Source organism: Ochotona curzoniae, unplaced genomic scaffold (assembly GCF_017591425.1).
Source record: "Ochotona curzoniae isolate NIBS_2020 unplaced genomic scaffold, NIBS_Ocur_1.0 contig_1482, whole genome shotgun sequence".
Lineage (NCBI taxonomy): Eukaryota > Metazoa > Chordata > Mammalia > Lagomorpha > Ochotonidae > Ochotona > Ochotona curzoniae.
The window spans coordinates 1,348,946-1,368,152 of record NW_024465100.1 but is presented as its reverse complement, the minus strand read 5'-3'; the positions used below and the strand labels follow the sequence as shown (position 1 = coordinate 1,368,152).

General features: G+C 51.1%; 1 protein-coding gene across 1 annotated transcript; it reads right to left on the bottom strand.

The window, feature by feature from the left end:
* Nucleotides 1–9,324: 9,324 nt before the first annotated feature.
* GPRC5A (G protein-coupled receptor class C group 5 member A) lies at nt 9,325–14,490 on the bottom strand. Its single transcript, XM_040968216.1, has 3 exons — nt 13,522–14,490; nt 10,341–10,399; nt 9,325–10,188 (listed from the first exon to the last, which is right to left on the bottom strand). Exons 1-3 carry the CDS (start codon nt 14,462–14,464, stop codon nt 10,096–10,098), a joined length of 1,095 nt encoding a protein of 364 aa, XP_040824150.1. The 5' UTR covers nt 14,465–14,490; the 3' UTR covers nt 9,325–10,095.
* Nucleotides 14,491–19,207: the final 4,717 nt, after the last annotated feature.

Genomic DNA, 19,207 nt, shown 5'->3' with positions numbered 1-19,207 from the left:
CATGCTCCTCTGCTTCCTCGGGCCGTAAACAGGAAGCTGCCTGGGAAGCAGAGCAACTGGGACTACTGGCACTCATTGGATGCAGGCACTGCGAGTGGAGGATTAGTTTGCTAAGTGACCGTGCCAGCCCTCTCACTCATCTTACCAAGACACAAAGGATCTCACCAAATACTCATAAGCTACATTGCACACTTTCTCTCTGCTGCTTTTTACAACACAAGTGAAACACCTCAGTAAAATCAAGTAGATATGGGGCCAGTGCAGCAACATACAGTCTAATGCTCTGCCTGGCGCCGGCATTCCTTATGGGCACTGGCTTTGCCCCTATTGCAGCACTTCCCATCCAGCTCCCTGCATGTGGCCTGGGAAAGCAGTCAAGCACGGCCCAAGGCCTTGGGCTCTGCACCCATGTGAGAGACTCAGAAGAGGCTCCTGGCTTCAGATAGTCTCAGCACCAGCTGTTGCAAACCATTGGGGAGTGAACCAGTGGAGGGAAGAGCTCTCCCTTCCTCTCTCTTTCTCACCCGCCACCCCACCAAATAATGGCTCTGCTTTATGGAGAGTGTCACTGTGGCTGCCATAACTGCTGTGTTCCATCTATTCCGAGGCTCCCTTGCCTCCCAAGCACATGGTAAGATCGTCCTTTTTACCCCTTCCAAGTCTGAATGGGACCACAAAAACGCCACTTCCAAATCTCTTCGGGATTTTGTTCTTTCTGCAGTATCCCAAATAATGACTGTTCCATCCTCGAGGTTCTGTGATGAACATGCAGTGTGAGGAAGAAATAAAACGTGGTTGTGTTAAGCCCCCAAGACTTGAGGTGATCTGTTACCTTCGCTAGCCAGCCCATTCTGACATAGTTGCTGAACTAGCTGTGTGCATCCTGAAGACAGACAAGGAGTTGCTTGTCTGAATCTTCTACTGCCCTACCTGTTCATCAAGTGTTCTTCAAAGATCACTGCAGATGAAAGGAGAGCCTGCTGTGGGCCAGACTGATGTGCTGGCCACACGGCTCCACGATGGGCCGTGTAATTACCGTTCCCGGAGATGGCTGCCATCATAAAAGCTTGAGCCAGTGTGAAGTGGGAACTTTGAACCAGGAGTAACGCTGTCTGGCAGCCGAGGTCAAGAGATACTTCACAAAGGAACTCAGAATCTCTTGTATAGGGTAGGGACAGTCACAGAGCAGACGATCCAGGGCTACGCCTAATGGGGACCCGTGTGAGTTAGAAAATGGGCCCCCTACACCGAGAGCTGCATCCACAGGGCAGGACAGGTGTGCTGGCATGGAGGGCGCTGCAGGTGGACCTACCTCTCAGCCACATGTCTTCATAGGGTACAAAAACTATTTAGTCAATTCACCAGTGGCTCGTGGACGAGGTACAGAAAAGAAATGACTTTATAAAGACGCAAAGATTAAAGGCTCACTTAGCGATGTGCAAGGTCTTTGTTCGGCTGCAGGTGGGTTCAGAGAGAGGCAGAAAGGGAAGAGGCTGGGGGGCTCGGCTGCGTCCCCTTGTCCAGGGCTCATGTCCCCCAAGGGGGCACCTGGGAGCTCAAAGCATCAGGAATCAGTGCTGCCCCAAGACACACTGGGGCCTGAGGCCGAAGGCAACATGTCCAGATGCCCCTGCCCCCATCTCCAATTCGATTCCTAACCCAGGGCTTCCAACAAGACCCCTATGGAGAGGGCAACCTGAGTGTTATTTGCAGAAACACGTGGTATAGACAGCTTGGGAGGAATAAGCCAGGAGAGCATCCGAGAGTATTTCAGAAAGCTCATGGAGGGTGGGGAATTGTGGTGCAGTGTGTCAAATCACATCCCATATCCGAGTGCTGGTTTGGGTCTTGGCTACTCTGCTGCTGATCTAACCTCCTGACAGGCAGCAGATGACGGCTCAAGCGCTTCAGTCCCTGCCAGCCACAAGGAGACCTGATGCAGGTCCTGGCTCCTGGCTTCAGCCCTGGCTGATGTAGGCATTTGAGGAATGAACCAACAGAGGGAAGATCTCTCTTTTTCTCTCTCTTCCCCACTCCCATCCATCTCTCTGGCTTTCAAGTAATGAAAACATAAATGTTTTTAAAAGCTCATGGAAAAGAAACAGAATTATATAATCTTTTGTATGTGTGTGTGTGGCTGATGAGTTAAGCTACCGCCTGGAGCACTAGCATCCCGCATGGGAGGGCCTGCTCAAGGCCTGGCTGCTCTGCTCCCAACATCTTCCAGCTAACACACCTGGGGAAGCGGCAAAGGATGGCCCAAGTGCTTGAGCCCCTGCTGCACAAATAGGAGATCCAGATGGAGCTTCTGGCTCCAGATTTCCACCTGGCCCAGCCCCAGCCTGTGGCCATAAGCCAATCCAGAGAAAATCTCTTTAGCTTTCTGCCTCTGCCTCTGTGTTATCCTGCCTCTCAAATAAGTAAAGAACAACTCTTTTTTAAAAGAGTCGTTTCTTTTGATATAATTCTTAAATCATGCAAAGCATAATATGCATTTTTCATTGACCTTTCTGAGTATCTCTCACACAGTTGTCCCCTGACCCATGATGGGATGGTGCCAGGACTCCCTGGATATCAAAAAAATTTAGGACTGTAAGACACATCTCACCTACTTTAAATCATCTCCTGATAACTTATACCTAACATCATGTAATGCTCTGTAAACAAAAATTTAGAACCTAAGAAGACACACACATTTCCCCATCTGTTCATGTGGAACCCAGACTGGCTCTGGGACTCTCCCTATGGATTTGAGATCAAAGATTGGGGTTTGCAGGGAAGCTTGGTGATCACACAGAGGGGCAGATGTGACCAATGCCTGCCCCCGGAAGGCTCACAGAGACACCTGTCACAGACACAGAGTCTCAGAGTCCATCAGCAGCTCCAGGAGCAGGTGCTCCCAACTTCCCTCCCTCCTGCTCGGCTACCCAGGAACATCCCTTACAACAGGTGTCTTCCGCGTGTCTCCCCTTTGCCATGCTGGCGCAGGAAGGCAACAGAGATGGCTTTCACGGGCATAATAAAGTGAAAAAGTTCATGAGCCAGTCCTGCTGGGGACATTCAGCTGTGGATTTGTGACTTCTACATCCTTGTCGGGGTCAATGTGCAGCCCAGCCCTACACACACGCACACTCACACACATGCACACGTATGCTCGCTCCCGTGTCCATGGGTGCACACACATGCACTTCTATGTGCATGCACACACCTCCACATCCTCACATCTGCTCCAGACACCACAGGCTTCCGCAGGAGAAAGCCTTGCCAGATGCAGCCGATGCCTCGAGAGTCCAGCAAGATAAATCTCTGCGCAGATTTGCCAGCACTCTCATCTGTTTGTAATTCAGTTTATAGAATCTGAAGGGCTTTGTTCATCCATTTTGGCTCAAGACAGTTTAGAAAAGTAATGTGCTTGAGGGGGAAAAAAAAGAAACCCAATGCAATTGACCTCTGGGGGAATCCATCTACACTGCTCTTAGCTTTTGCTGTGGGGGGTGCTTTGCGCTTTTCCGTACGTTTAGCATGTTCTTGCATCACTCTCCCAGGAAACACAGCTTTCGCAAGCCTGACAAAGAGAAGCCTCAGGGGGGGAAAGTGGGACGTGACGGAGTCTGAGCCTGCAGAATGTCCCCGCCTCGCTCCCGGCCGCGGCTGCTCAACTGCTTTTATTGCACTGAGTGCAAGCACTCTTGTGCCGAAAGCAACAAAACTACCATTGATCAGCTAAACTCTGGCAGAATTCTCTGAGGACAAATTGGCATTCAAGACATCAGAAACAGCAAAAGAATGATGCTCTCCGAGAAGCCGTAATTCTGGTTAGTCTGTGACAAGAGAAACAAACCCTTCTCCCCGAGAGTTTATTCATTCGTTCCGCCTTTGTACCAGTCACTGGGCAAAGCTCGGGAAAATTCAGAGGAAAAAGGAGACAGTTGTGCTCTCCCTGCGACCCACACGGCAGCTGGAGAAAGGTGAGTCAACTGGCCAGCGCCAGGGTACTTCACAAAGTTCACAGAACACAGAATTGAAAGATCATGCTTATTTTGGTGCAAACATAATTTTAAATCCATATATACTTCCCGCATAATATGCATCTCCCATACTTGTTCTCCAAATTTGTATTTATTTATGTATTTTTTACTTGAATGGCCAGAAAGAGATCTTCCATCTTCTGGTTCACACCGACCCCTGCCCCCGCCCCCAACACACACAGGCCTGCAAAGCCAGGAGCCGGGCACTCAGTCTGGACCTCCCACATGAGCGACACAGACTTGGGTCCTTGAGCCATCACCGCTTCCCCTCAAGGTGTGCATTCAGCAGAAGCCGGAAGCGGGAGCAGGGCCAGGCCTCAACCCCAGGCACTCCAGGACGGGATGCAGCCACCCCAGGGTACAGCCTCCAGCCTCTGGAAGTGTCCTTCTGTGAATTTCAGAGAGTCTGTTCTCTGAAGACCTGCTGGCATGAAGACCAGCATTATACCAAGCGATGGTAGAAGATTCTGGGAGGGAGAATTGAGAGGAAAAACTTAACCCTAAGGGTAGCCACTGTAAGCAGCAGACCGTTCAGAAATCCGACTTGGAGGACTGGAAGAGAGGGGGCTGAGTTCCTCAAGCGAGGCTGCAGGTGGGGCAGGACATGGGTCCCCTGAGCCCTAGAGCAGCCAACGCTGAGGTGGCTGCAGCCCACAACACCCGCACCTGGCAGCAACCAGCACTTACCCGTAAAATATCCGGGCCATCTTCTCAGTGTCCCTTAAAGCAAACGTTAGGAAGTCCTGCGTAAAACCTCAGGCCTGAACCTGACTGTTGTACTTGGGATTAGCATGAACTGTGCATACAGCTTATGTCATCAGGTTTCTGTTAAAATTAAACAACACGCGCACCCCCCCGCCCCGGAGATCTGGAAAAGTATCCAAGTCCCGTCACACAGCGCCTGCGGAAAGGACTCCGCGCGGCTGGAGGACAGGGCGGGAGGCTCTGCGCCCTCTGCTGGCAGCGCCCTCCTTTGCTTTCACGTATTCACTTAAAGGAAGCACTTGATGGTTTCCTGTTGGTCTATTCAAATTGCCACCTTCTCCACTCTTGTGCTTTGCGGTCATTATGAAGTAAAATAAGGGTTGATCTGACAACGGAGATGCCCACTAAGTGACTTACAGTTATTTTTGCCCTGTGGTAGATTATGGATGACAAAAAATAATAATAATAATAATAAATAAAGCAAAACAGCAGAGAAAGGAAATATTTTGGCAGATCTCTGCTTTACAATTTTCCTTTCATTTGACAGCTCTCTTCCATCCTCTCACCCCCACTCTCCTGTCTCCCAGTGAAACCTCTCTCTCTCTGACTCTCTCTCTCTCTCTCTCTGACTCTCTCTCTCTCTCTAAGTAGCTTGCGGCTCCCTCCAGCTCCTCCTGACTCCCAAGTGTGCATAGCATTCAAGCACCTATGACTCAAGTGACTGAACTCACCCTACAGAGGTTCAACCCACAAACCTTTTTGATTTCATTGAGTAATACAAATCATAGGATTCTTTCTTGTGCAATGAATCACGCGCAAAGAGCAGCATGGGCTGGGCTTTTCATATTTAAAACAAATGAGAGCTGAGTCTGTTAGACTGAGCGAAGCACTGTTTCGAGCCTTGGCTACGCGTACCTGACGGGCAGCAGCCTGGACTGGTAAGGCTCAAGCCCCTTTGTGAGAGGGCCTGCACGAACACAGTGTCTACCACAATACACCAGCTAAGATGCAAATCTGAGGCGCAGCCGTTTGGCAAGGAAAAGTCCAGAACCCGAGGAGTTAGGGGGCTCCCAAGGCTTATCTAGCGCAACCTCATTCCAAACACCGAGTATCCCCCCCCCAAAGAGGCCCAAGGAGAACAGCATGAGCTGGACCCCCCAGCCACCTGTGCGGTGACATGGGGACTCTGTCGCCCCGGCTGCCTAGCCACTGAGTCACCTGTGCCGCTGTCACGGAAGGCAGGGGAGAGGCAGCGTGGCGTCCCGGGGAGAGGCGGATGCGGGCAGCCCACGTGGACCTGCTGCTCAGTCTCTTGGCTCTCCAGCATCTGCAGGGACTAAATAAAGGGGGGGGGGGGGACACAACAATAATAAACCATGGGATTTCTGCACACATAAAATTATATTTCACAGAAGAGACCTGGAGGAAGTTCCTGGCTTCAGATGACAGAAGACACTGTCAAATGAAGTTGATACAAAGCCAGTGAGATGTGCAAGCCATGACAGGGAAGAAGTTCTGAGCTGAACACAACTGGGTCCACACTGGATTAACCCCATTCCACTCCAGTTTCATGTTCACGTTGAAGGTTCCTGAGTGGACTTGGTGTGTAAGACACAGGGTTCCAGCCAACGCCTCCAGCTGTCGTAGCAGCACAGCAGTTACAAGGACTTCCCCCCTCTGCTTTCCCCACTGCACAAGAGTGAGGGGCGGCCCCGGGCCACAGCGGCACACACAGAAGAGACACAGAATGTGGGGCTTGGGGCTCCAGATGGGTCTCATGGAACTTGAAGGATTATCCCACTGGCTGGGGAAAAGGAAGATGGATCCTTTGTCTTGCTTTGCGACTCCTCCTTACAGCACCTGTGTTCCCAAACTCTGCAGTTAACCAGGAAAAGCCAGTTCTCACCCCTTCTCCCTGCGGCTTCCATGCTGAGAGGAGAAGACGCCCAGGGGAGAAGGCAGAGGAAGGGATGGTGTGTGGGTAGACAAAGGGAAATGGGGGGAAGGCCTGGAAAGTGTGACATTTCATTTCATTTGATCGTTTTCTCAAATATTGCCTTGGGGAAAGAGTCCAGTACGGACCACACCACTGCCCCCAGCAGAAAAACCAGACACCCAAACTCTACTCCTGGTTGTCTCAACTCCACCAGGTCCAAAATTCCTCCTCTGCAAAAAGGAGGACTCCAACTCTCAAATCTTAGCAGCTGCGGTGCTCCAGAAAGGTCAAGAAAATTTTACAAATCTTGCGAGTTGCAGCAATCAAGGTCAGACACCCACCCAGATGCATCGATACCCTAAAGTTAAAGAAGGACTAAGCTTGGGGCTGCCCTGAACACAAGGAGTTCCAGAAAACAGCCACAAGGTGGAGCCACAGAGCTCCCCAAGGGGAACAGTCTACAAGCTGGAGGCTGACCGAGCCTGGAGCCGCAGCACTTCTCGCCAGGGAGTCATTGCTCTGCAATCCCATTCTGAAGTAATCCCTGTTTTACAGGGGATGGGGTCATGGACAAACCGGCCAGCGATGGCAGCAACAGCAGGGAGAGGGCAAGGAAGGAGCAGCTGGGCACAGGTCAGCTTCCTGGCAGAAACATTAAGTCTGAAGAGAAATGAAGGGTTTCAACTCGGGATGCACTGGAGAAAACAGGCTTAAGGGCCAGGCTGAGCACTCTGTTTTTGGCACACTCTTCCCGACAGGAAGCCAACGTTCTCACCCCGTAAATACGGCTTGATATTAGTAACAGCCTATGAGACCATCAGCTGACGCCAGGCTGCCTGCAGATGGGCTGGGAACGCCCTGCAGAACTTCACGAAAATAGGCCAAAGGGCGAAGAAACTTCTGCCAACGGGCTGAGACCGAACTCTTAAAAGATGGAGGTGGGGAACAAGCAGCTCTTAAGTAAAACCCTTTAAACAGACCCCCTTTCTTCATGCCTGCTGAACAAATCTGCAGCTGGCATCACAGAAAGGCAACTTTCCACGTTCGTTTTTGACCTGGCCGGGTCGCTGCGGGCTGAAAGCTGGGGTTCTACTGCCCTCCAGTGGAGACAGAGGGTATGGCAGCACTGGTCAATGAGAGGCAGCGTTTTCTCCTGACAATGACAAATGAGAGATTATCATTAGTTAGTTCATTATCCCATTTGTAGAGAACGGAGATGGCACCTCGTTTGCCAGCCTTCAGTCAGCTGGCATACCCCACACACCAAGCTGGGCTCCACTTTCAGCACATCCTGGTTCAGCCCAGGTGCATCAGAAAGGGCTGTTGAACTCCTAACGAAAACAAGCCTGTGGGCCCAGCACGGTAGCCTAGCAGCTAAAATCTTTGCCGTAAATGTGTTGGCATTACATATGGTTGCTGTTTCTAATCCTGGCGGTCCTGCTTCCCATCCAGCTCCCTGCTTGTGGCCTGGGAAAGCAGTCAAGGACATGCAGCGATGAGTGCCAACCCCAGACACCATCCAGTTTGGGTTTTTTTAAGATTCTTATTTTTATTGCAAAATCAGATATACAGAGAGGAGGAGAGAAGAGAGGAAGATCTTCCGCCCAATGAGTCACACCCCAAGTGACAGCCATGGCTAGTGCTGCACTGATCCGAAGCCAGGAGCCAAGAACTTCCTCCAGGTCTCCCACACAGGTGCAGCCTTGGAAAAGACTAGAATCATTGAGAAGAATCCATGTCATTATTTGTCATTCCCTTTTCAATGCCAAACTAGGCTTGTGTTACAGCCAAGTCTATTAGCCAACCCTGTGTGGAACATAACCTCTAGGTTGTTAGCTAACCCATCACCTCGCCCCTGCCCCACCCGAGCTTTCCCTTGCTGGGATGAATGTCGGCTCCTAGGAAGTGATGCACCGGCCAAGCTAACAATGCATGTCATTCACTCTCCAAGGACGGGGGTTTTCCTGCTCCTTTTCAGAGAGAGACTTCCTCTCGCGGGCCCCCATTGCGGTCTCTAGGATTGCCAGGTGCCATGTCTTTTACTGAGAGAATCATGAACCAAGCCCATCCATGAGTTGCCCACTCTGACCATCAAACCTCAGTGAAATACACACCTGACTTTGAAGTTCCCAGACCCCATTCCAGGGTCGCCACTGCCCTGGACTCAGCCTTCCCGGCTCTCACCTTGCCTGGTTTCTAGACGTGTCTTAGGTCTCAGGAGGACATGGGAAAAGGTCAAGTACAAACTCAGAGGAATGAACCTTGAACTTCAGCCCCAACATGAAGCCCCACGGGGAGCCTTGGAGCCATTGGAACCTCCGCTACAGCAGGGAGAACTGCCACCATTGGGAAGGCATGTGGCACAGGGCTTAAGCCACTGCCCAGGACCCGCATGTCCCACATCAAAGTGTCCCAGCACCTTCTCCAGTTCCAGCTTCCTAGTAACGGCCATCCTGAGGGACAGCAGAGGACGGCTCGAGCTGCTTGGTCCCTGCCTATCAGCGAGGAGACCTGGATCGTGTTCCCAGCTCCTCATTTCAGCCTGGTCTAGCCCTGGCTGCTGTGGGCATGTTGGGAGAGCAATCCACAAGACAAACTGTTTCTCTCTGCCTTTCCAATACAAATGAAAATAAATAAATGTTTTTAAAAAAAAACAAATCACCACCACACCTTTATTGAATATCCGGCTGAATAACTTATTATACAATAACATTGCCCCCCTGGGGAGTACAACGGGAACGTATTTACAGAAAGCTGGACGAGGGGAGGCGTCTCAGTGCCAGAATGGCCTGCAGGAGCGGCAGGCAAACTCGTCTTCGGGAGCAACTGCGCTTGTCGGTGCTGGAGGGGTCCAGGAAAGCCAGTCCACGGGCAGCTCTGGTCCGCGAGTTGACACGGGTGCAGACTGGCTGGGGAACACTGGGGACAGTCTCTTCAGGCTGGCCACAGCCTCCTCTACCCAGCGCAGAAGGCCGGGCAGATGCAGAGCCAAGAGACTGGCACACAGGAGAGAGCCAGGCGTGCAGCCTCTGTTGGTTTCGCTCAGCTCCCAGTCGTGCTCCAGGCTGAAGATTCCCAGCTTGCAGCTGGACGCGCTTGCCCCAGAGGCCGAGCATGCCAGGATTGAGGGCTGATGTGCACACTTTCAGTCACAGGTAAGTGACAAGGACTCGGTGACACCTGGGTCTAGGCAGCTCAAAGACTCCCACGTAGAGAAAGAATCCCAAGTTAGGCATAAAAGCTGCTGGGGCCTCGAGTCTTTCTCACCTGCCTCGGCTTGGACGTAAGAGAGGAATGGTTGTGGTGGGAGTGGGGTCAGAGGACCCCTCAAACGTCCTGGGTGGGATTTCCTGGAAGATTCCACTGGTGGGCACCTCGCGCCTCGCTATGTGGCAGGGTGGTCACACGCAGCTCTGGCGAAGCCTGTTAGCTGCCCTCCTTCCTGCCTTCGTAGCCTTTGTAAGGGCTGGGCCGGGCCTGAGCCCGGGGGATGGAGAAATCTTTCTGGGGGGTCCGATCCTGAAACGGAAGCAGCCACGTCATCCAACCCACGCCTTCCCGGGCCACTCGCCCGCCTGCCCCTCCTCCCAAAGCCTCACTTGTGGGGACACCCCTGGCCCCGAAGGGCAGGTGAGGCAGTTCCCAGAGCAGGGCAGAGAAGGTGATCTTACCTGGAGCTGGAAATGGGTGGCGTAAGGGGCGTGGAGTGTGTCCCCTATCTCTCCACGGCCTGAAACAGAGCAAGACGAAAAATTGAAACCTTGGGGACCCCGCCTGCGTGCAGCCTGCCGCATGACTCATCGGAGCCTCACATCGTGTCTGTTTCAGAGCCATCTCTTCAGTGAACTTGACATTCCTCAGATCACTGGCTTGAGGCCCGGGCCAGCTGCAGAGCAAGCTCAGTGCTGGCTGAGTAAATGAAAATCACGTTGCAAGGCCTTTTGGAATTTCTTAGAGAACAAAACTTAGAGAAGGAGGCCACCTCATGCCAGGACCACCTCAAAACACACTGGAAAGGTCACTTACAGGAGGATGTGTGGCCCAGGCGCTTGTGACACTGGTGTGCCAATATCAGAGCCCCCAGATGCCAATGCTGGCTCTGCCTCCAGGCCCGGTTCCTGGGAGGCAGCAGTGATGGCTCAGGAACTGAGGCACCCACACGGGAGACCTTCAGCCTGACCCAGCCCCAACTGCTGCAAACATCTGGGGAGTGAACCAGCGGATGCAAGTTCTCCCTCTCCTCTTCCTCTCTCTCGCTGTTTTTCAAATAAGTTAAATAAATAAATGTTTAAAATAATTGTATACACATTTATTTATTTGAAAGGCAGAATTCCAGGGAGGGAGGGAGAGAGAGACTGGGAAGAAGGAGAGAAAGAGAGAGAGAGGAGAGAGAAGCAGAGTCAGAGGAAACCAGCTGTTCCATCTGCTGGTTCACTCCAGAAACGGCCTCAATGATGAGGGCTGGGCCAGCCTAAAGCCAGGAGCCCAGAGCGTCTTCCAGGTCTAACGCGTGGGTGCAGGAGCCCAAGGACCTGGGCCGCCGTCCACTGACTACTCAGGTACATTGGTGAAATCCTAAGTGATTCCTCAGGAGCTGCATCGGAAGTGAACAACCAGAACCGGAACTCAAATCAGATGGCGGCACTGCAGGTGGTGGCTCAACCTGCTATGACACAGAACCAACCCCCCAAATACAACATTTTAAATGTCTTTTCAAATGTAGAGCTGATGAGACGTGTACCAGACAGGATCTCAGCAGCATTTCTCTTCTTCCTTAGAAAGTTACTTCCTGTATACATAAATATATATCTACTCTGTATGTATTTTTTGGTGAACAATTGGTTTCTGTGTCTTTTGGGAGAACTGGTTGAGAAGAACAAACACATGTAACCACCACAAATGGAATCTAAAGCAGGTCTTTTATTTCCCACAGGAACCACCTGCCCAATTCACTCAGTAAATGTGTGTAAACAGCTGGTGAGGACTCTAAGGACAAACCAGAATCATCCATGGCCCGCAGGTGACTCTGCAGAATGAGGAAGTTATGGCAAGGACAGAGACCTATCGGATGAGACAGACTTTCATAAGAACATTCAACGGATCTAACACGCACAGGACAGCACGATGCCCAAGGAAGACTCCGGAAAGCGTCAAGGAGACGGGGGAGGTGGCAGGCAGGGGCCCGAAGCTCCGTGACCTCAGCTGCAGAGGCAGGCAAATGCAGTGACTCCAGCCAGGAGTGTGCAGCTTGTATGGCCTGGGGAGTGAGGCTCCCACCATGTGGAACACTTCGGGGTGCTGGGACAAGGGGGCGGGCACTGGTGAGCAGGGTGAGTGAGCAGCAAAGCATTCCTTGGAGGGGAAACTAACGGGAGCAGCTCCTACAGTGAAAGGCAGGCAGCAAGGCCTAGGCCCAGAGGGACCCCCAGGAGTGCCTGGGAGGGACTGGGGCGCAGAACCTGCCTGCTCCTCCTGCCCCTCCCCTTCGTTGAAGGCTCCTAAGCAACCACAGGAGACCACAGCTGCTTCTGGCAGAAGTGCCAGGAGGCGCCGCATCCCGGGCTGTTATCACCCAAGCCCAGACCTGGCTTACTCACTCACCCATCCTAAAGGTGTTTCCCCACCCTGCATAGTGATTAGACTCACAGATCCACATCAACTCCGAAGCTCAATGAGTACATCCCACTAGCAAAGGGAGCCGCTGGCTGTCGCTCCAGCCTGTTTCTCATAAGAGCACCTGTAGAGTTTAGCTGCTACCTGCAATGCCAGCATCTCATAGGGGCTCTAATTCCTGTCCTGGCCACTCTACATCCCATCCAGCTCCACGTTAATGCAGAAGATGCCCAAGTGCTTGGATCCCTGTACCTGTGTGGGAGATCCACATGGCATTCCACACTCCCAGTTTTAGCCTGGTCCAGCCCCGGCCATTGCAGCTACTTGGAGAGTGAACCAGTGGATGGGGGGGTGCTCACTCTGTTGCTCTCTCTCTGTCTCCCTCAGTCTTTCATCCTGCCTTTCAAACAAATAAAATCTTTTTTAAAAAATTAGCAGAAAATCTGTCTTCTAATTCCAGAGAAGAGCAAAATCATTTGATCCTTTTATGTTCAATATGATCTCTCCCCTACTAGGAGCCTGGAGACACACAGTGAGATGTGGCTCTTGGGCTGGGTGAGGATCCCTGGGAACTGAGGCTCCTGCAGGTCTGTGCTAACAGCATCTTCTCCCCAGCACCCCAGCACCCCAGCACCCCAGCGAAACCCTTGCTCTGTGCACCTGGACCTGCTAAGGCTCAATGATTTGAAGCAACATTTGACCATCCACTGGTTCATTTCTCAAATGTCTGCCAGGGCCAGCACTCGGCCAGGTCAAAGCCAGGATCTAGCAGTTTCATCCAGATACCCTACATGGGTGGCAGTGGCCCAAACATTTGGGCCATCTTCTGCTGCTTTTCCAAGGCCATTAGCAGAGAGTCAGAGAGAAAATAAAGCAGCTGGGACTTGGACCGGTACTCATACAGGTTGCTGGCACGGCAGGCAGCTACCTTACCCACTACAGTACCACCCTGGCCCCTCTTCTATCTTTCTCTTTCAAATAAATCTGTATTTGTGTACTTGAGAGGCAGGCAGAATAACAGAGTGAGAGCCAAAGGCAGGAGCCAGACAATCCAGGTCTCCCATACAGGTGACAGAAATTCAATGACTTGAGTCATTAGCACCACCTCTCAGAGTCTACAATGAGCAGGAAGCTGGTGTCAGGAGCCCCAGCTGGGAGCCAAAACAAGGCTTTCCCATGTGGGACATGGACCTCCTAAACTGTTGCCTGAATGGCAGGTGTGCATGCCAGGCCACGTACCTTGAGACATATCATCTTCAAAATATGCTCTGTTCTCCATCCCTTGATTCGGCTTCATGTGCTGAGGTTTACAAAACGCGTCCTCGAGCGGATAATCCGTGGGTTCGCGCTGATTTGTGAGCAGCCGAAACTCGGGCCCAACATAAGCAAACAGGAAAGCCCAGCCGTTGGCCACCAGGGCCGTGCTCAGGATGGTGTCGTCCCACTTGGGACCCGGGCTGGGAACCAAAAGCAGGCTGATCCACGCCACCCAGATGGCGATGGACAGGAGCATGGCGATGTAGACGTGGGACCCGTGTATCTTCCAGCCAGTGAAGGGGCCACAGAAGGTGAAGGAGGACATAAGGAAGGTGAGGGCCATTAACAGGAGGACGTAGATGAGCAGTAGGACAAAGTCTTCGTTGCGGCGAGGCGCCGAGAGCTCCGAGAAGGCGTCGACGTTGGTCCTGTTCATGGCGAGGACCACATACTCGATGGCGATGACGTCTTGCACCAGGCTGAAGCCCAACGCCAGGCCCAGAGTCACCAGCATGGAGAGCGAACTCCTGCCCCGCACGAGCTGCGTCAAGTTGAAAGCATGCACCAGGAGACAGGAGAAACAGAGAGCAAAGAGGACACCAAAGAGGAAGAAGCGCGTGGGCCCTGTGGCCCCGTCCAGTCTGATGATGAAGGCAAAGGTCAAGCCGAAGAGCCCCAACACACCGAAGAGGAAGAGGAACTGCGTGGGCAGCATCTTGCGCCTGTTGGAGTCCTGCACCTTGCAGACGAGGACCAGGAGAGCAACCATGAAGACCACTGTGGTCACGGCTCCAGCACCGGCCAGCGCCTCCAGGACGATGCCCCACGTGGCGTTCAAGTCACAGAGCATATAGTACCTGGATGCCAGGTCGAAGCGGCAACCCTCGGGAGCTCGGGAAGTCTGCGGAGCTCCGGTGGAACTCATCCTGGTCCTGGATCGAAACAAAACCGGGGTGGGGGAGAGTGAGTCTCAACAAACTCAGACACATGCAACTGATTAGGAGATGAATTTAGGAACGAATGAATTAGGAAATGAATTTGCTAAAACCTTATTTTAGTGTATGTGCTGCCAAAGTGAGCACTACAGCAAACCCTAAAGACTGATAGGAGTAGAACGCCATGCTTCCCCATCCAATTTAACCACCCTCATCTTGACCTTGAAGCCAGAGGAATTGGCCCTCTAAAGAGATTTTTTAAAAAAAATTTTTTTTTCAAGGAACAGCTTGCCAAGTTATTTCTTTCTTGACTTGCCCTCGGCTGACTCAGGAATCATGAACAGAGAGATGGTCAGGCCTGCAGTTAACACTTGAATCTTAATTTATCAGTCTTCAATTTTTCTTCTGCTTCTGGCTGTGTTTCACATATGCCCTGGAAGCATCCCATTCTCTCATGGATGAGGACTTTCCCAAAGTGCAGATTTTTCTACAGAAAGGCAGACATCTGGAGCAGGTGTTTGTGCACAGCGACCAGGTAATGGCATGCTCCAGCTCCTGACTCCAGCTGCTCACATTAGCACATCAGGAGCCAGCAGTGGGACTCACCCACAGGGGAAGCTGGATTGAGCTTCCAGCTCTCACCTTGGGCCTCAGCCCAACCCTGACCATGCAAGGTGAGGTCTCTCTCCCCCACCCCCTTCCCTCATCAGATGGTTCTTATGGCTCCATCTGCGGAGCCCCAGATGATGGACGGGCCACCAGGCAGGTTATCTACTCATCCATTAAGAAGATTCACGGATCTCCCAGAGTCCCCCCAACTTGCTTCCTGCGTATCTATAATCTCCCAGGACAAGGGCTCCTATCTCCACTTCCACTTCCCCCATGGGAATTTTAGACCCAGCCATCCGCCAAAACCCTGCAAAATCTAAATTCTAGGGGGTTGGGGGCACAAGTGGGAAAGGAAATTTGGGAAATTGGAAAAGAGGAAGGAGATTTTAGACATCTTCTCAGAACAGATGGCTCTCAAATTCCAAAGTCAATACCGCACAAGGTGTTGAAATTCAACAGGGCTAGACACAGCCATAGTCCTGGCGGTTCCTCAGTATAAATGCCTTTACTGCTGTAATTTCCCATAACGCTGCCCCTTTCCTTTGGTCATGTGCTCTGTGTGCAGGGATTTTCTTTTCCTCCCGAGAAGACTGACCACTGATGGTGGATGGAAGGGTCTAAGCAGACTGGAAAGGAGAAGCTGACAAAAGACGCCAACATTCAGGCCAGGCAGGCATTCACTGAGGCCACCTCGAGGAATGCAGTGTGGGCTCTGGTCTCCCCTGGTTCAGACATGGAGAGGGGTTGTACTGTAGGAAATCCAAAACAAGCGAGGCTGGGATTGGGAAGCAGAAGGCACGAGGCCCCGGCTAACTCCGGCCTCTTTCCAGACAGCAGAATAAATCGCCCCATATTTCATCGTCACAAACCAGCAGTGGGCCTGAAAATAACCAACCGCTACAGTCTCCTGGGATCACCGGAGAAAGCAGAGAACAGCCTCCCTTCTTTGAGTAGATGAAATCATAAGGTACATAGCAGTGCAATGTGACGCAAAGTACGCCATCTGCTCTACAAGTGTCCAAGACAAAAGCGTATCTGCCTCAAGGCAGAAGGAATTTGCCTAAGATGTAAGATTGTCTTGTCATACAGTGAGATGGTCACTGTACCGGAATACTTTTATTCAAATAGCACAGTTAGGAAGTATGCATATGAGGACACATGTAATGCACATATGCAAATATATGCTCACTGCGTGTTGAAATATCACATGTGGTGAGTTAGAACCAAATAACCCCAGCTATGCTGGAGCAGATGTTGGTTACAGCAGTTGACACTGCCTGGGATGCCCACAGTGTCAGAGGATTCAAGCCCCAGCTCTCTTCCAGTTCGTTTCCTGCTCTGGAGGTGGCCCGTGACGGTGTAGGTAACTGAATTCACTCACACGGAGACTTGGATGGGGCTTCCGGAGCCTGCCCGGCCCTGCTGTTGTAGTCATGTAGAGTCAGCAGATAGAACTATCTCATACCCTCTCCTTCCCCCACTTTGCCTTCCAGATAAATAAATAAATATATATATATATATATATATATATATTTAAGAGAGAATTTTAGGAGCCAGCACGGTGGCATAGTACCCTAACCCCCTGCCCTGTGGCACTGATATCTCCTAGGGGCACTGGTTCATGTGCCAAGTGCTCCACTTCCAATCTAGCCTGCTGCTTATGTCCTTGGAAAAGCACTGGAGGACAGCCCAAGTCCTTGGCCCCTGCACCCACATGGGAGACCCAGCAAGAAGCTCCTGGCTCCTGGCTTCAGATCTGCTCAGCTCTTCCATTACAGCCATTTGGGGAGTGAACCAGCAGATGGAAGACCTTCACTTACTCTCTCTCCTTCTCTCTCTGTAAAATCTACCTCTCAAATAAAAATAAATGAATCTTTAAAAAGAGAATTTTAAAAGTATAGTTGAAATCTATCTTCCTGACTCTAGTGAAAGCGGGCTGTCGAAGGTTCACTTCCTTCATTGTTCAGTATTTGCTGAGCGCCTCCATTAGCCAGTCATCCTCCCAGGTCCTGGACGGTAACGGAGGAAGCAGGTACATCCCTACCACAGCAGAAGGGACAAAGGTGCCGCCATCGCTGCTGCCTTTAGACTGCCCTCCCCCCGGATCTGAAGCCTGTGTGCTCCACGTCACTGCACATGGCCCCCAGTCAGAACACGGCACAGAGAACCAGGTCATCTCTCACCTCTGCAGGGTGGGGCAGTGTGAGAACCAGCAGGAAAAGGGAACTCACAGGAGGCTCAAAGGGGGTACTTTTCGAAGTGCAAGTGCCCCAAGCCCCATCTGCTCTGCTGACAACTGTCCATCCTTTGATGGGGACCAAGAGAAAGACGAGGTGGACAGGGACCTCTTGGTGGCTCCACCTTGTCTGGGCATGAACGTGTTAGAGGAAGAACCCTGGGAAGGGACCCAGGGCCTAGTCATGGATCACACTGCATTTATTTCATTTCTCCACACCCTCTGAGATTAATCATATGGGTGGTATTTAGCAAGAAACCTTGCACTCTCTCACCCTTCCTGCCTCTCCCTGAAAATTGCTACTTCCCACCCAACGAGGTACCTCTGCAGACTGACAACGGTCAAGTACTCGGGGCATAAACATCTACTCATGGTGAAGGACTTTGAACCTGATGACTCTGAGGTTCAACAGAGATGGACGGCATCTTTGCCTAAAGGATAGCTCCAGCGTTGGACAGAACGACAATGAGGCAGCGGCTTCCTGCCCCCACCGCAGACCCAGAGACCCCTCACTTCTTGGCCGCTGCGCAGGAGGGGGCAGCGTCTCCGAACCTCCTGGCACCCACAGAGCAGGGCTCAGGAAGAGCAGCCGCAATGAGCAGCAGTGCCAAGAGGAAAGTTTCCACTCAATGTCACTTCTGCCTCCCACCTGCCAGCGGGCATGCGAGAGGAGAATCGGGCCCTGAAGGACTTTAAGGCTTTTCAAAAGACACCAGTGAGTGAGTGCTCCCTTAGGGGATGTTGGCCCCAAGCAGCGGCTTAGCCCGCTTTATCTCAAAGCTTCCCAAAGACTTTTTTATTTTTTTAAATAAACTGTCTAGAGATTTTACTAAAGAAAGTTTGATAAAGAAGGTCAGTGGAAGAACCATCACTTGATTTCAAAATTTTTACTCTACAAATTTGCTTCATCTAGTTTTCTTCTCCACTCACTAGGTTATTCTCTAAGTGAATTTCAAACAGCACCTAATTTTATCCATAAATATCCTGGTGGGTGTCCTTTTTTAAAAAAAAAATTAAGACTCAGGGTTGGCAGTGTGATGTAGTGTACTAATTTGCCACCTGCAATACCAGCACCCCATGAGTGCCTGTATGAGATCTGGTTATTCCGCTGTCAATCTAGCTCCCCACTGAAGTGTCTGGGAAAGCAGTGGAAGATGACCCAAGCCTTGGGCGCTGCTACCCATAAGAGAACAGGGTGGAGTTCCAGACTCCTGGTTTAGTGGCACCTGGCCCAGTGCCACTCATTACAGCCATTCGGAGTGTAAACCAGTGAATTATTATTATCTGTCACTCCTTCTAACTATTCCTTCTAGATAAAAAAAAAATCTTCCAAAAAATAAAAAACTGCTTCTTAACCATTCTTTAATAATTAACAATAATCCTTAAATATCAAATATCCAGTTAAGATATTTCCTAATTCTCACACCAGTGTCCCGTAAAAGACCTTAGTAAATGTTCTTTTATCTGGATGACTAAGTGTCTTAGAACTAGCATTCTAATTCACCTCCCTTTTACTCTCCTCTTCCCTGGAAGATAAAGATTACTCAACAGCAAAGAAAGTTGTCAGTTCTTTGAATTAATCATAGAAAAATCAAGTTCCACCAAAGTCATTAGAAGCAAGTCTCTATGGGAAAATGGTCCAAGAAAGTGCTGGAAAAGACAGGATTCCGAGAAACCAAAATCACTTTTTATTGCCTTAAATCCTTCTGGAATGAATCAGGCATTAAAAAAAATGAGGTGATGGTGAAGGAAGGCAGAGGAGAAACAGAGGAGGAAGAGAATGAGAGACAGGGAACGGGGAGTTACTTATTGGGTTCCATTCTGAACCATTGGTTCCTCTTCCCCACAGGGAAAAGGGGTTTCCCATGTTGCTATGCATGTGGCTAAG